This window comes from Phaseolus vulgaris, chromosome 3 (assembly GCF_000499845.2).
Source record: "Phaseolus vulgaris cultivar G19833 chromosome 3, P. vulgaris v2.0, whole genome shotgun sequence".
NCBI lineage: Eukaryota > Viridiplantae > Streptophyta > Magnoliopsida > Fabales > Fabaceae > Phaseolus > Phaseolus vulgaris.
The window spans coordinates 30,585,551-30,602,060 of NC_023757.2; the positions used below are offsets into that span (position 1 = coordinate 30,585,551).

Here is a 16,510-nt window from a genome sequence, read left to right on the forward strand (position 1 = left end):
CAAACATTTTTCTGAGTCTGAAATTGACCTTTTAAGTTTATAGAATGAGAAAAAGTAGATGGAATGTTGAAGAAAGATGCCAACCAGATAAATTGAGAAGCCAGCCAAATCCAACCTCACAGATGCAATTCCAGCTTCACACAATGCCACCACTATCCTTTCTTTATCCATTTTTGCTTTAAACCTTAACTCTTTTTACACTAATCTTTAACTTCACCCAAATTTAATGAACATTTAAATTTATATATTACAATAACTTTATTATTTTTTAATATATTATATTCATATGATCATTTTAGTTAATTTTTTATCATTATTATCAAAATAACTCTTGCAGATTCACTGCACGAGTAACAGTGGCAGATTCTGCATGTCCGCCACGTGGCAGAATCATAAAGCATTGCTTACTTGCTGATTTAGAAGGATAGGGATGAGTTTAATGCAACCATTTATTTTTTCAATTAGAAAAACATTTATTGCACTATATTGTAAATTAAAGTTTTTTAATTATACGCCGTATTTTTTACTTTTGGCTAGTCTGAGGTAACAAAGATTTTTTTTTAAGTAATCTTATGTGTCATGTAAAACTAAGAAAAAGTGATTCCGGAAGAAATTATTTGATAATTAATATTTAGAAATTTTAAAAAATATATATAATAAAAATAGCTTTTTTGAAAATAAAATAATTGATTTTATGAAAAGATATTTAAATAGTTTATAATTTTAATTAATTATAAGAAAACACAAAAAAAAGTAATTATTTAATGAAACAAACTTAATCGAACGTCCTTTGTTTTGTTGACTTGACTAATTTTAACGGAGAATGGCGAATAGGGAAAACTATGGAAAAGTGGGAATAAAAAAAAGGAAAGTATCAGCGGTTCTGGAAACGGGCTTTTGAGTGTTGACTTGGCAAACGCAGCGGTAGTAGTAGTAATAATAAATGTACATAAATAACGTTTGGTGATGTTCATAAGATGTCTCTCGGTGAAGTCAAGGTCGCTCTTCCAAGCACAAGCACAAACCGAACATAACTTAACAAAACATTTCTTCTTCTTCGTCTTCAAACCTCTTCTTCTTCATCTTCAAACCTCTTCATCATCCATTTTCTGTTCCAAACAATACAAAAGCTGTAACCACACACACCGTCTTCGCTTTGAATTCCGAAAGGTATGATTCTTCTCTTTCATAGGGCCGATTCCTGTTTCGGGTTTTTCCTCTCTTTGACTACTTCATACACTCTTTTTTTTTGTTTTTCTACTCGTTTTGCTGGTTACCCTTTTCTTCTCATGTACACGCACGAACATCGAAACTGGGAAGTTTTCTTTTTTAATTCTTTTTTTTGGGGTTCAACTCTGTCCCTTCTTTAACGGTGAGATTGCAGAGTCTCTCTGTAAGAAGGAGGTGACAGTGTATATATTAAACCCAGAATTCTCTTTAATCGGTTTGATTTTTCGCATGATTATCGCTGTGTGGGGTTAATTGTCTTTAAAGTAGTTGTTGTGGTTGTTGGGTTAATGGTCTTTAAAATAGTTGTTGCGGTTGTTGTTAGTATTATTATTATTCTTAACTGTTTTTTTGGGGGGGTGGGGGAACATGTTTAAGGTAGTTCTGCATGTTTGTTTTTCTGTCTGGCCAATTATCTTTTTGGGATTTACACTTACAGGTGATGTGTTGATAGTATAGAGGTATAAGTATAAATAAGAAATTTTATACTTTTTGCTTCCACAAGTTCGAAGGTAATAGGATGCAACTGTAACCTTAACTTTTGGTGAATTTTTTTCTTCTTTCTTTCCGTTTTCTGAAAGTGAAATTTGTTTTCACCACATTTATTTACTGGGAATGATATAATGTGCCGCTGTTGGTTTTGATTGGTGGGATGGTTAGTGATTGTTCTGAATTTTGATTCGTTTGTCGGTGCTCCTGTTTGCACTTTGACTAATTGCATGTCATTTGTTGTTGTCATGCATCAACAGATTAAATAGGAATGTGTTTCTTTCATGGTGTGTATCTTTTAAATGTCCATGTGAAACGAAATAACCTTTTTGTAGTCTAGAGGGGCTAGTTTTCTCGTCATTTCCCTTTCTGGTTTTGAAAGAGACTGAGTATTTTTCTTTTATTTCATTTTATTTTATCATGTTGCTGCAAATTTACTTTCAAATGGCTCATTGGTTCATGTCTAAATTATATTTCCTTGTTTTGTCTGAAGTATTTTAATGGTGCAATTTATGTTCGTGTTCCTAGTTAGAACAATGAATGTTTGGTCATTAAGTTTCTGTCCAAAAAGGAAATGATATTTGATCAAAATTTAGTTTATCGGAATAGCCGAAAAGGCGATTCCACCATGTGAGAACTTCAAAATTCTCCAAGAAGTATGCGCAATAAAAATGGTTGCTATCTGATACACTTAAGACATCGTATATACGCTAGCACCGTGTGGTGTTGTCTATCCTTAGGGGAAGGGGGAGTTGGTATTGATAATATGTGCCTAGTCTTATTGATACTCTTGCAGTAACTTAACTGTTCAATTTGAAACTTACCTCCAGAATTCAGGATCATGGGTTGCTTTGGCTTCTGCAAAGGAGATGACAGTGTGGCAATTTCTGACAGAGGACCTTTCATGCAAAACACTCCCACTGGTAATCCGCTATTTCCAGTATTTTTTCCTTCTTTAAATTTTCTGTTTAGAATGGTATGTTACATTGACTTTCATGCAAGTCATGATTTGAAACGCAAGGGTTCATGCTTTGAGTATACTGTCTGTTCAAATTCTCATACAACAGCTGTTTGAACTTGCTTCTCATTGGCATTTCAAGTGTTATATTTAATTTTGTGCCATTCCCGAGTGGCACCTTCTAAATTTGGATCTTCCAAAAATAGCCTGTCCTAACTTTACATCGCTCTACCGAGTCTGTAGTTTAAGTGATTGTATTAATTGTTTATATGTATTTCTGTTTGCACTTTAATAAATCTGCTTTTATTTTAGTACCACTTTTGTTTGGCTTTAATTCTGTGAGTACAATGCAGGGAACGCAAGTTATCATGGCAGACATAATGCAGTGACTGCTCCTCGGCCAATAAATTTTCAACCTATTGCTGTCCCTTCTATTACAGTAGACGAATTGAAGTCTTTAACAGATAGCTTTGGCTCAAAATCTTTCATTGGTGAGGGTGCATATGGGAAAGTATATCAAGCTACATTGAAAACTGGGCGTGCAGTGGTAATCAAAAAGCTAGATTCCAGTAATCAGCCAGAACAAGAATTTCTTTCTCAGGTTTGGATCAATTGTTGTAGTTGTGAATTTTCCAATGATAAAATTTGATAGTAAGACATCATTGCATCACATTCTACATAGCAGCAACTATATTTTTATTCAGTACTTTTGGCTCCTAACTTGTATAGGTCTCCATAGTATCAAGGCTAAGACATGAAAATGTTGTTGAGCTTGTTAACTATTCTGTTGATGGTTCTTTTCGTGCCCTTTCCTATGAGTATGCTCCTAAAGGATCCCTTCATGATATTCTACACGGTAAGCCATACTTGTAATGTATTATTATCCCTTATTGATGTCTTCATTTTTATATACAATTTAATGATAACTGGTGTGTATAGGACGAAAAGGTGTCAAGGGTGCACAACCTGGTGCATTACTCTCGTGGGCTCAGAGAGTTAAAATTGCTGTTGGAGCAGCCAGGGGACTTGAATATCTTAATGAAAAGGCAGAGATTCATATAATCCATCGTTATATTAAGTCTAGTAACATACTTCTTTTTGACGATGATGTTGCAAAGATTGCTGATTTTGATTTGTCAAATCAAGCCCCTGATGCAGCAGCACGTCTTCATTCTACCCGTGTTCTTGGGACTTTTGGTTATCATGCTCCTGAGTAAGTTATTCCTAGAAGCCTAATCTACTTGTTTGAGAGCATGCTTACTTCTTCACACACTGTTAAAATAAAATAACTTCTGCTTTAGTTAGAAGATGGAAAAGTAGATCATAAGAACATGAAAATCATAATTGAGTAAACTTAAAAACTGATCTGTGGACAGTGAATGTAATGAACTTCAATCCACTTTATGGTTAATTATAATTTGGCTTATGGTCTCTCTTTACTTTTTAAAATTATGGCTTTTTAGAACTTATTGGGTTTGTACTTTTCTTATGGCAGATATGCAATGACGGGACAACTCACTTCAAAAAGTGATGTTTATAGCTTTGGAGTTATACTGCTGGAACTCTTAACCGGGCGCAAACCGGTTGATCATACACTACCCCGAGGACAGCAAAGCCTTGTCACCTGGGTACCAATATTTACTTGTTCTGTGTTCTGTTAATATTACTGTTGTGTTTTCTTCTCCTTTCAAATTTTGGATTTTGCACATTTTGTGATTCTTGTTCGTTGGGTTTTATCAGGCAACACCAAAGCTTAGTGAAGATAAGGTGAAGCAGTGTGTTGATGTTAGACTAAAGGGAGAGTACCCTTCAAAGTCCGTTGCAAAGGTAACTAACTAGATTATATTCTTTGAAATAGAGTGTTGTCTTTTAGTTAAACAGAACACTTGCTTTTGCACATTTTGCTTGCAAACCTTTTATTCTATTCTCAACAAAGCTTAAAAGAAGAAATATATGCCACTCTGAATCTTTTGTCCATCCAACTACACAATTATTTGATGATAGAAAATATGTGAATGGTGTTTCATGTCATCTAAAATGTTGCTTTTCATATTTTGCAACAGATGGCTGCTGTTGCTGCATTGTGTGTACAATATGAAGCTGAGTTTCGGCCAAACATGAGCATTATAGTGAAAGCTTTACAGCCTCTACTGAATACTCGTTCTACTCCCTCAAAGGAATCACCAAACATGTAAATTCTAAAATCATTCATTCCTTCTTTCAGATTGCAGATTGCAGATTTCATTCACCAATTGTCCTTGTGACAGTTGTCAGTAATTTACTCGTTTTGTGGCATACAGCATTAAAGTACCATTATTATATTTGTGGCTCAACTAACCGATGCTATATAAATAGTGATGTAGGTGACAGGAGCCTATCATAGATACTTAAGTTTATGGCTTTTGAATACTTTTTTTTTAATTTTTGTTTGGATTTCCTTTTCGACAAGTCATGTAAAAGTGAATGTATATTACCATATACCTTTCATGGACAACACATGATGTCTGGTTGAATTGCAATCTTTAACTTACATTTCTTCATTTTTTTCCTTTTTGATGTTATTAAGTTTTATATTGAATAAGGTGTTTGACAGAATTTAATACGCCATAGATTTACGTTTAGATAAGTTCCTTTCTATTTAATACACCATAGATTTACTTTTAGATAAGTTCCTTTCTATTTAATACACCATATATTTACTTTTAGATAAGTTCCTTTCTATTTAATACACCATAGATTTACTTTTAGATAAGTTCCTTTCCATCAATAATAGTACTGATTTTTTTTTTTCTGGTTTCATTTATACCATTGAGCAAAAACTTTCTCAAAATTAAAATTAAATTATCCGTGTACTTATATTGTCCATACTTCGGTTCATCAACTATTCTTTCTCTTTTTAGTTTTGGGCTTTTAGCTAGATTATTTGTTTAAAACATATTAGTAAAATATTTTAAATGTCATTAATTTTGGTCTTACTTTTTTTAAACGAATTAAGAATAAATTTTCCTTGTCTAAAACATATTAGGAAAATATTTTAAATGTCATTAATTTGTTCTTATTTTCATAAAACGATTTAATAATAAATTTTCCTTTTAAATGAGTAATAGAATAATATTACTAGCTTTAGGTTAATAGAAGTTTATAAACTATTTTTTTGAGATGATGATAAAATTGAGAATATAAGAGAATGTTTAAAACAAATCATAGTAGAACGAAAAAGGTTATTAATTTATTTGTTTACCTTTTATAAATCAAAATACCTCTTCTCTTTAATTCAATAAAACTAAGTTTTTATTAAATGGTCCCCATTCCATCATTATTTCTCATTTACGCATAATTATCTTAATCTTTTATTATTTCATAATTAAGACATTCAGTTTTACATATTTTTAAATTAATAAAAGATTATGGAAAGAATGGATGTTCAAATTTCATGAACTCAGTCCTTTCTTACAACCGTATTATTTTTAAGGAATCTATCTTTTGGATTACCTCCATAATTGCATCATTGAAAACATTTGGTTAATGTTTGAACAAAGTTTATCTTCCTTTAGACCAAACGTCTCTGTCTTTTTTAAAACAAAATCGAACCCAACTTGGATAAAAAATGATAAAACTTGTGATTCTGATTTCAAAATAAATGCTACTTCATATTCTTATTCACTGATTCAAACCCATGGTTGATTTAAAAATGGAAAATCGAAAAGAAATTAGGAATGTAAAATAAATAGAAAAACCTGCATCTCTTCGAGAGACATTTTTACTTGTTCACTCTCCTGTGTTTCAATTGAACAATCTACAGTATTATAATCATTTAACCATGTTCTGTTCTATGATTCAAACTGAAACTGTCACAATCACACATATGCTCCTAGTTAAAAAATAGGTTGCCTGCATTGCTGCCATCTTCAAAATTGTGTTATTCAAAATGCATATTAGAAGACTCTAACTTTGTTCACACTGAAAAGTCCATACCTAACCCCACCACAAGTCAGGCATGAAAACTAATTCATAGTTTCACCTATCTCTACCAAAATCCACCTACTTATTTCAGTAGTTTGACATGGTTTGATCCTTGTTTATGTTAATAAAGCAAATCACTCTTACATGTCTACAAAAGTTATTATGAAACAAATGGTTATCATAGTTTAGCATAAGTTATAATTGAACCTTAATCTAACCAAGCTAATGTAGGTAAACAAAACTAAAAGCCATAAATAAAAAGTTGCAGAAGCAAACGGTTGAACCACTGGATTCAAGACAGGTCAACTTTCTGTAGTCTCTTGTTGTTATAAAATGGCAAGCTATGCCTTCAATTATCATCACATTGGTTTAGCTTGAAGACTTGCAATTAATTGCTGCGATGGGTGATGTGGTAAAGGAGCGTGAAGGGGCAGAGATAGTGTATGGTTCTGAAGAGTGTTATCGGCACTCCATAGAGCTCTTGGAAGAGTTGGGTTTTCCAAAGGGTGTTCTTCCCTTGCAAGACTTGGTGGAGTGTGGGAGAGTTAGAGAAAGTGGGTTCGTGTGGATGAAACAGAAGGCCCCTTATGAGCATTTGTTTGAGGGAACCAACACGAGGGTGAGTTATGCTGTGGAGGTCACTGGCTATGTGGAGAAGTCTAGGATGAAGAAAATGACAGGCATTAAGAGCAAGCAGATGCTGCTGTGGGTGCCAATATCTGAGATGAGCATTGAAGATCCTAAGGGGAAGAAGATACTCTTTAAGACCCCTCTGGGAATAGGAAAGTCCTTCCCTATCATCGCATTCATGACCCCAGAGGAAAAGGAAAAGCACCTGCTGTTGCAGGATAAAGAGATTAAAGACTGATACATCATTCCAGTGAGGTCTTCATAATGAATAATGAGCAACCAGAGTATTTAAGAAAATTTTACTGGTTTAATTTCTATGCAATTTTTACACTATGAACTAGTGAGAAATTATTGTTGGTATCAACTTTAAGATAATTAATATAAGAATCATTGATTATATTATACATAACTGTTTGTTTGTTATCAGATTACAGTGTAAAATTCCTTTATACTTCTGCTATAGATGCTATTGGCTTTTACTATGCATACATTCCTTAATAACTTGAATCAGAGGGCCTTTCCAAGTGTAGTTGTTTGTGTAAATAAGAATTCAAGTTTTTGTATCGAATATGATGTGTTTTATTTTTGTAATTTGATTGCTGACAATAAATGAAAAAATGTGTTTAAGTTGATTAAAATAAGATGCTTAAATTCTCTAGAGTGTCTTATCTCATTACGAAATCCAAACTCTAAACTAAATCATATGGATAAAATAATTTGATGTCTTGATATATATTATAATTTAGAATGCACATGCACTTTATTAACAATCTAAGGTTCTTATTTTACCATCTAGACAAATTGTTAATTGACTCCTAGTGCCATTGTTGACATTACGATCAATGGTTATCATTGTTGATGTTGTTATTGTTGCCACTTCCAAAATCATTTTTATTTTCATTATCACATTTATTTCCTCAAGTATAATTTCTAATAAGTCTGTTGCCAATCCACCACAATAATAGTTCACTAGTTGTAACAAAAACGAAAAATTTGTGCGGTTTAAATTGCAAATTTGGGCTGCTTCTTCCTGCACCTCCATACCTTCTTGTGCCACCCCCATAAATTTTTCTTATTCCAAAAATACCCTTTTCAATATTCCGGATTACATAATTCGGAAGTCATTTTTCAGATTCAAAATTAGCTTCCGGATTATGTAATTCAGAAGTCTTTTGTGATTAGCTTCCGGATTACATAATCCGGAAGTCTTTTCTATACATAAGATTAGCTTCCGGATTATGTAATCCGGAAGTCTTTTTTTTCGATGTGTTATTAGCTTTCGGATTACATAATCCGGAAGTCTTTTCTAAATATGAAATTGACTTCCGAATTATGTAATCCGAAATTTATCCGGATTACATAATTCATAGGCTTATTATTTCAAATCCAAGGGGGTGAAAAAAAAAGGATAAAATGGTATTTTCATATTTAGTATGGGGGTGGCACAAGAAGGTATGGAGGTGTAGGAAGAAAGAGTCGCAAATTTGATATCGAAATTTGAAAACGGAAAAGCCTTATTCACCCATGTTTTTGAACTTTATGTGAAATGGTTTGGGTTTCAGCATTCGATCATCATGTTTTTGAAGGTTTAAGTTTCATCATTACTTTCAAAAGAAGAGTTTTACTTTAATGGTTAAATTGTAATTTAAATTTATTTCTCCCGTAAAAACAATGATTCATTCTAATAATTTTCTTTCCATATAGTATATATAAGTATTTAAGATGTCTAAATTATGGAAAATTTAGTGCAAAAACGAAAAACTTAATTTTAACAAGTTTTTATGGAAAATTTAGTGCAAAAACGAAAAACTTAATTTTAACAAGTTTTACTTTATCAAAAACTAGTTTTACCTTACTGGATCAACATGTCATGTATGGATTAAAATCTCTAGTTCAATTCCATTAGGTTTAATTTTAACAAGACTCTAGTTGGCAAGGGTTTGTTCTTTGGAAACAGAACTCCAACCAGCAGCATGTGAAGACAGAGAAGAGACCAGAACAGGTTTAGAGAGAAGGATATTTTTGTCGACAATTAGATTAATTATATTTAATAAATTACATTTAGTTAACTAATAAAAAGTAATTATAGATCTATAATAATCTTTAAATCTGATGCATTGATTTTTTTTAGTTAACTAATAAAACACAATTATAAATTTATAATCTTTAAACCTGATGATACATTGAATTTGTTAATAATACATCTAAAAGATAGTATCAGTGGTGAACCGGTGAAGCACCAGTTTGATATTATTGATTCATAAAAAATAATTATATTGCTATGAAGAAAGCAAAAAATAAGCATTATTTCAGTTTCAATGGTTTTGGTGGTATAGAAGTGGGTGCCACAACAATTAGTGGAGAGAGGTTGCCATAACCATGCTACCTTAATAATCAAGAAACTTCCTCAATGTAATTATAGACAAAAACCACATCTTCTGTCTTTCACGCTTTGGTAAAATTTTCTGATAATCTTCTACACAGGGAAACATGAATTCCTTATGATCCTAATGAGTGATGAAACAAATGAAAAGACAAAGGAAAATGTATGAATAGCAATGATCTGTACACACTAGTGTAATGTAAGGGATCTTTTTAATCCCATATTAATACACAATAATCTACATTCTAACATCTATATCTATGCTATAACAACAAATAGGTATACAAACCATCCCAAAGTAACTCATTCCTTTTCCATGTCTTTGGTTCAAACCTGGCAGTTATCTCAGAAGCTCAAAGGAATGCAAAAAATTGACCTTCAAAGAGTGTACCTTATCCTGGAATAGGCACTTTAGCTTTAAGTTTCGTTGATCTACTTCTTTTGGTTCCTTCTGCCATTGGACTTTGGATCTGGACTGTCACTCTTCTCTGTATCAGAAATCTCCTTCTGGGCCTCCACCTCCATATTCCCTGTTTGACTCTTTCGGCGTCTTCGATCCTGAAATGTCACCCACTTCATTAGAGAAACATACCATGTTTCTTAACAAAAAGAGTTTTTAATGGCTTTTGCAAAGGAGCAGGATGAAATGTTGTTAACATAATAAACAACTGCCACACAAAGTTGGAAAGTTATTGTGATCTGATATCAAACCTCGCGGGGTATGGGATATTCCTCTGATTCGAGCATGCGGACAACTTGACTCATCTTTGGTCTTTTCTCAGAATCTGGATCAACACACCTCAAAGCAGTCAGAAGGGCACGTTTAAGGGCACTTGTTGAAGGCCTGGTCTCAATGTTAGGGTCTACCACCTCTTCTGCGCGCCTATTCCCAACCATCATCTTGAGCCAGTCAACTAAATTTACCTACAATAACCATCCAATGATCAGACACAGTGTTGAGGGAAGTTTGATGAGTCCTAAGTATGATAAAACAGTGTCATGAAAACAAAGTAAAGTCACCAACTACTCCATGAAAATTTCTAATGTATATATCCTTCTTCACATTTTAAATTTAAGTGAAGATTTGTACTACTGAAAAGTTCCTTAACACAATTTGACAAATATCCACATTAGAGTCTTGATTTAGTAAATTCTTTACAGGACCAGTGACACACCTCAGTTGCTGGTCGGCTATAATCCACTGGGTCCCTTCCCGTGATCGCTTCTAGGAGCAACACCCCAAAGCTATAAACATCACTCTTCTCATTTAGTAAGCCAGAATTGGCATATTCTGGAGCTACATATCTGAAAATGCAATTGAAACACAAAAAGAAGAACGCAATAAGCCAACTACAGCAGTTAAAAAAGCCAATTCGGACAATTTAATAGAACGTTGCAATTTTTTCATAAATATTAAGGTAATATGAAATGCTTGTTATTCCATTTAATCTGGTGCTCACTGTGACATTCATGGTTAAATTGCTGAGAAAATGTAACCTAAGAGATTAACTACTTTGCACTATAAAATATACTAAAAAGAAAGTAAAAAGGGCAATAGTGAGTGTCTTATAAAATGAAAAATACCAAGAAAAAATACTTCTGAATCATAAAGAAGTCCCTAATATGTAAGCATTAGAAAGACAACTTACCCAAAAGTACCCATTACGCGAGTTGTGATATGGCTTTTTCCAGCACCAAGTAACTTTGCCAGCCCAAAGTCAGATATTTTGGCATTGAAGTCATCATCAATTAGAATATTGCTTGATTTAATATCTCGATGTACAACTTTTGGCTCAATTGCCTCGTGCAAGTAAGATAGCCTGTAATAGAATCATAAATCAGAAAAAGGAAACTCACCAAAACCCAAGAAGGAAATAAAAAAAAAGGAAAATTAAGATGGTGGTAAACAAGCATACGCTTTAGCTGTTCCCAGAAGAATTTTAATTCGAGCATCCCAAGTAAGAAAACCATACTGCCGCATGGCTCCATGAAGCCATTGCTCTAAATTGCCATTGTTAACATACTCATAAATCAACAACCTGAAATGAACAGGAAATTCACTAGGGGTCAATAATCCAAATCACACAAACAGTACCCAACTATGCAAACTATAAAATGAAACAATGGACACTATTTACTAATAAATTCTGTTATAAAAATTCTCAACATCATTTGTTGCAGTTAATAGATTTACAAGATACTACAAAAATTATTTTGTAAACTATTTCAATCAAATGGCTAATCAATGATGACAGCAGACACAAACAGTTAAACACACATGCATGCACAATTGGTGACAAATGACAATTCATCTTTGCCAATTCCAAAAATAAATAGAATAAAACAACAGTGGACATCTGAATGTTTAACCGAAATAAAATGACAAAACAATATGCTACCTGTGAGTCCCTTCAATGCAATAGCCCAAAAGTCTAACCAAATTCTTGTGTCGCACATGGCCAATAGCCTCAACTTCCACTCTAAATTCCTTTTCAGCTTGTCCTCTGCATGATGGGCACAAACAGTATTAGATAAACTAACCCGAAGAAAACATGCTAATAAAAAAAAACAAGAGATCAAAGACCAGATTGAAGCTGAAAAAAAAAAGCAAAAGCTGTGACATACTTAAACAATTTAATGTCAAAACTTACAGATTATTGAGTAGCTTCTTAACAGCCACGGGGCTCCCATTGATTAACTGGCCTTGATAAACAACTCCATATCCACCTTCACCAATAACATTGTCTTTCGAAAACCTGTTTGTTGCAAGTTCTAGGTCCCTTAATGTGAACCAGTGTCCCCATCCAAGGTGAGAGAATTCAGGAAGACCAGACAAGGGAGATGGTGCAGTTATAGGATGTGAAGAAGACCTGTAAGTAGAAACAGACTTGGCACCACTTTCTTCACCTGATTGAGAGCCACCGTCATCTTTCTTAAGATGAACAAATGAGCCCGATTGACTGCTATTTTCCCCATTATTTGGTTGGATCAAAACCTTTTCAGAGTCCCTGTCACTAAACCTGTCATACAGACTCATAAAAGCTCCATTCTGAGGATGATTATTGGACGAAACTTGATCAACTCTAATTTCCTTGATTTCATCTGAAACAGATAGCATATGGCTAAGGGGAAGCATGCCATTGACTCTTCTGGATTTCTTTCGTGAAGTAAGACATATTGATACCACCACAAGAATGATTATAATGAACAACCCAACCAGGATCCCCATTAGTTCCCATGCTTTCAACCCAAATACAGACGTTTCCTTGGACAGCCCCGAACTTAGATCAGATGCCATTCGCAGCTGCCAATATATATCTGCAGAAGTCAATGTTATATATAAGAGATCACTTCAATGCACACAGTAAATCATGTTGCAAAATAAAGGACATTATTTGCAAATTACTGGGAAAACACCAAACTCTTGCATTGGAGTCCTCGCACCGTGCATACAACTATTATGAGAAAGAGAATCTCAAAATCCAGTCATACCAAATTCCAGCAGGAAACTAAATTTTTTTATATCCTTCTCATGTGTGAAAGCAAATAGAGAAAGGGCATTCATTTGTTGAAAGAAACTCAGTTCCCCAATAAAAGTGCAAATATAAAGAAAACTAAATTAAATATGACAAACTGAGCATTCATATCCCAGAAAACCAAATCGAGAATCAACCACAGCTGTGAAAGAAATCTGCAACAAGTTGACTCAAAAGCTTTTGGACATTACAAATCTCAAGTGTATAAAATCGGTTTTATGTAGCACTTGATAACCAAATTAGAAAGAAAGACCAAGGCCTCATTCAATTTGTACACATGAAAAACGAGGCAAATAAAACTTCAAATTATCGAACCGAGCAAAAAACCAATGACCAAAACAACCCATTTGAACCATCCCTTTGTTGTTACCTTCCAACAACTTAGCAGAGATTTAAAGAGAAAACACTGTTCACAACCAAAATCCTTCGGAGATTTCGCTGGAGCCTGTTTTCTGACCCCGAATCCACTTAAGCGCCAGATCTCTTATGCAGTCAAAATCTCCTCTTGGATGTGAACCCGGTGGCACATGCCCAGTGAAACCCCATTGTCAAAATATGATTTTGGTTTGTGGGATTCCTCAACTGTGCCAATGGGTCTGTGTTCCCAATGTAAAAAATGGACCTTCTCAGAGCAGCAGCATTCCCCCCTCCTCACAGAAACAGAAAGGAGAAGGTAAAGACAAGGCACCGACCCTTGTGTGTTGTGCAGTTGTAGGAGGGAATTGAAGAACACAAGAGGCACATGAAATTGTGAGAAGAGGGAAATGGTGTGGTTGGGTTAATAACAAGGCATGGAATTATCAGTGGTAGGTGATAGGCAAGTGACATGGACTCACATTGCCATATGGTAAAAAATAAGCATCAAATTGGAAACTTTCTTTGCTGTTTCTTCAAATTTCTTCCCTCCCCCACATCCTCTCTCTCTCACATTCTCTCTGTGCGTATACCTTTCCCTTTCTAATTTCTATTTCCACTCCCTTTTTTATTGTTTTTATTATTCCTAAGGTTTCTTCAGACGGTGACAGATAAACAGATGCTTCCATGGTACTATTTGACATTAAATACACAAGTGTGGAAAACCAAAAACAAATAGTGGAGTGAAATTTTTTAGACATAGTAGTAGTAACACTGCTATTGCAAAAATCACTGCTAATCATGATGTAAAAATTGATGAATATATGTTTCTTTTTCTTTTCTCCTTTCGTTTTATAAGTCAAACGTCAATTTTAGAGTATCATTATTACTGCTACTGGTTTTACATTACAGAGGAAATCACTGTGATCTTGAATAGTGCATATTTGTAAAAAAGAAAAAGAAAAAGTTGAAAAGGTCAAATGAACAGACTACACACCAAATAAGCCTAAAGTCATTTGTTTTTGCAAATTCCAATTTCCTTGAATTGCGTAAATCACTAAATTTCATTTGAATCTCTATATTTAATGAGACTTTGTTATCTCATTCAGTAGGCTGGATAGTCAAGGAAACAGACTGGATACCATACCACTTTTTGTCATACCTATAATACCCCTATACCCTATTCTTCAAGTCCTTGTCCTATGCATCCTAGCTCTGGAGGATGTAAACGTAATCTTCTCTTCTTACCATTAAAACTTGTACACTCTCTTCTCATCTTCACCCACATTCCACTCAATTCTACTTTCCATATTCTGCCTTCCTCTTCTTCCAAAGACTAGGGCAAAAATTAAGAACATAATGGAAAGATAAAATTGTTTACTCTAAACTTTTTAACTTCTACTGTAAAATTGAATAGTTTATTGTTCCATAAACTGTTTACTCATCTATATAAATAAACAACTCTGCATTTCATCGTACTAAATTCAAACACATATATAACATGATTGGTTGGACTTAGTATGAGAAACTATACACAAATGAATAATAAACGGCCGTTTTAGTTTATGAAAGTTCAAAGTTGTGAATTCTTAAAAGATAATAGTTTATTATTATATCACTTTATTGTCTAAATTTAACACTCACTGTCACTTTGATTTTTAAAAAATTGATATTATGCATGTTTATTTTTTTAGTGTTTATGTTTGGATAGGAAGATCTTCTTGTTTTTCTACTATTTTAGGGTCTTAATTTTCAGTTGAAATGTTAGAGAAATATTTGTAAAAAGACTTTTAACGCTCAAATTAGTTTTTAATATCAGATAGTTGAGTGTAATAAATTTTTATCTTAACATGATATTGGTCAACTTATTTATAGTGTTGATTAGACTGTGTGCCTGTATTAATACAATTTTCATAGTTAATATTCTAACATTTTGTAAGATATTATTTTTAATTTTCGTTTAATCTATTATTAAGGTATTTAATTGTGTATGAACAAGGAAGTCTCGACCTCATTACATGGATGCTTAACTTAACTTACATTGAGGAGAGGGTCTTGACCTTATGTGATATAATCTATATACATTCTTAAGTCACACTACAAGAAAATCATGAAATAGAAACCAATTTTTAGAGATCAAAATAATTAGTTGCAATAGTAACTAAATTAGAGATCATTTTGGAAACTAAAACAAAAATTGGTTTCTAAATTAGTTTCTATTATTGTTAAATAGTTTCTAAATTGGTATCTAATTAGCAACAAAGGTTTTAGAGACTAAATTTATAAACTAAATAATTGGTAGTTAAAACTTTGGTTGCTAATTAGATACCAATTTAGAAATTATTTAAAAATAATATAAACTAATTTTTGTTTTAGTTTCTAAAATGGTCTCTAATTTAATTACTATTGCAACTATTTATTTTAGTTTTTAAAAATTAGTTTTTATTTGATGATTTTCTTGTATTGTAACACCACATCATACTTCTAAGATAAAAGTAGGGTATATTTACATTTCTAATTAATCAATATAATGTTTACAACACCGTGATATACCAATTGTACCAAACTGATAATTTGAGAAGCGAGCAACTCTTTGACGAAGAAAGTACTGCTACTTAATACCTAACTAGGGATAAGGGTCTTGTAGAGTTTGATGTGAAAGAGATGGTGTAGAAGACAAAAAAATGTTACAATGTGATGAGAAATATATGACAAATTTAACTTATTAAGGCTATACATTCCATACTGTATGGAGCAATGATTGGTTTGGAAGGCTTAAGCTTATTGCATACATTACACAATATAAACAGATGACACATATAGGCCAGTTTCAGTGATTTGCTTTTGTGGTCCCATGCATGCATCATATTTCTTTTGGCAAAATTATTCTGGTTTGGAAGCAGTGTGACACAGCTAGATCAATTGTTTCATATGCATTGCTTCACATTTCAGTTAAATCTAATTATTTTA

At 33.1% G+C, this 16,510-nt stretch overlaps 3 protein-coding genes across 3 annotated transcripts; 2 read left to right on the forward strand and 1 right to left on the reverse strand.

Moving 5' to 3' along the window:
- Nucleotides 1–825: 825 nt before the first annotated feature.
- LOC137807073 (pto-interacting protein 1-like) lies at nt 826–5,214 on the forward strand. Its single transcript, XM_068607521.1, has 8 exons — nt 826–1,170; nt 2,547–2,639; nt 3,028–3,275; nt 3,404–3,530; nt 3,614–3,887; nt 4,170–4,302; nt 4,415–4,501; nt 4,738–5,214. Exons 2-8 carry the CDS (start codon nt 2,558–2,560, stop codon nt 4,867–4,869), a joined length of 1,083 nt encoding a protein of 360 aa, XP_068463622.1. The 5' UTR covers nt 826–1,170; nt 2,547–2,557; the 3' UTR covers nt 4,870–5,214.
- Nucleotides 5,215–6,861: 1,647 nt separating this feature from the next.
- On the forward strand, nt 6,862–7,693 carry LOC137807074 (uncharacterized). The gene has a single exon (XM_068607522.1). It carries the CDS (start codon nt 7,038–7,040, stop codon nt 7,503–7,505), a length of 468 nt encoding a protein of 155 aa, XP_068463623.1. The 5' UTR covers nt 6,862–7,037; the 3' UTR covers nt 7,506–7,693.
- Nucleotides 7,694–9,658: 1,965 nt separating this feature from the next.
- On the reverse strand, nt 9,659–14,217 carry LOC137807072 (probable receptor-like protein kinase At5g18500). The gene is made up of 8 exons (XM_068607520.1): nt 13,557–14,217; nt 12,302–12,968; nt 12,050–12,154; nt 11,567–11,689; nt 11,300–11,470; nt 10,826–10,955; nt 10,362–10,574; nt 9,659–10,208 (listed from the first exon to the last, which is right to left on the reverse strand). The coding sequence occupies exons 2-8, from the start codon at nt 12,946–12,948 to the stop codon at nt 10,083–10,085; spliced, it is 1,515 nt and encodes a 504-aa protein (XP_068463621.1). The 5' UTR covers nt 12,949–12,968; nt 13,557–14,217; the 3' UTR covers nt 9,659–10,082.
- Nucleotides 14,218–16,510: the final 2,293 nt, after the last annotated feature.

Bases quoted from the DNA above. Each gene is read 5' to 3' on its own strand.
- LOC137807073 (XM_068607521.1), top strand. From the start codon at position 2,558: ATGGGTTGCTTTGGCTTCTGCAAAGGAGATGACAGTGTGGCAATTTCT. The intron at 2,640-3,027 runs GTAATCCGCTAT...AGTACAATGCAG, and splicing joins CATGCAAAACACTCCCACTG to GGAACGCAAGTTATCATGGC. The intron at 3,888-4,169 runs GTAAGTTATTCC...TTCTTATGGCAG, and splicing joins TTTGGTTATCATGCTCCTGA to ATATGCAATGACGGGACAAC.
- LOC137807074 (XM_068607522.1), top strand. From the start codon at position 7,038: ATGGGTGATGTGGTAAAGGAGCGTGAAGGGGCAGAGATAGTGTATGGT.
- LOC137807072 (XM_068607520.1), bottom strand. From the start codon at position 12,948: ATGGCATCTGATCTAAGTTCGGGGCTGTCCAAGGAAACGTCTGTATTT. The intron at 11,690-12,049 runs GTAGCATATTGT...TGTTCATTTCAG, and splicing joins TGCATTGAAGGGACTCACAG to GTTGTTGATTTATGAGTATG. The intron at 10,209-10,361 runs GTTTGATATCAG...GTGACATTTCAG, and splicing joins AATATCCCATACCCCGCGAG to GATCGAAGACGCCGAAAGAG.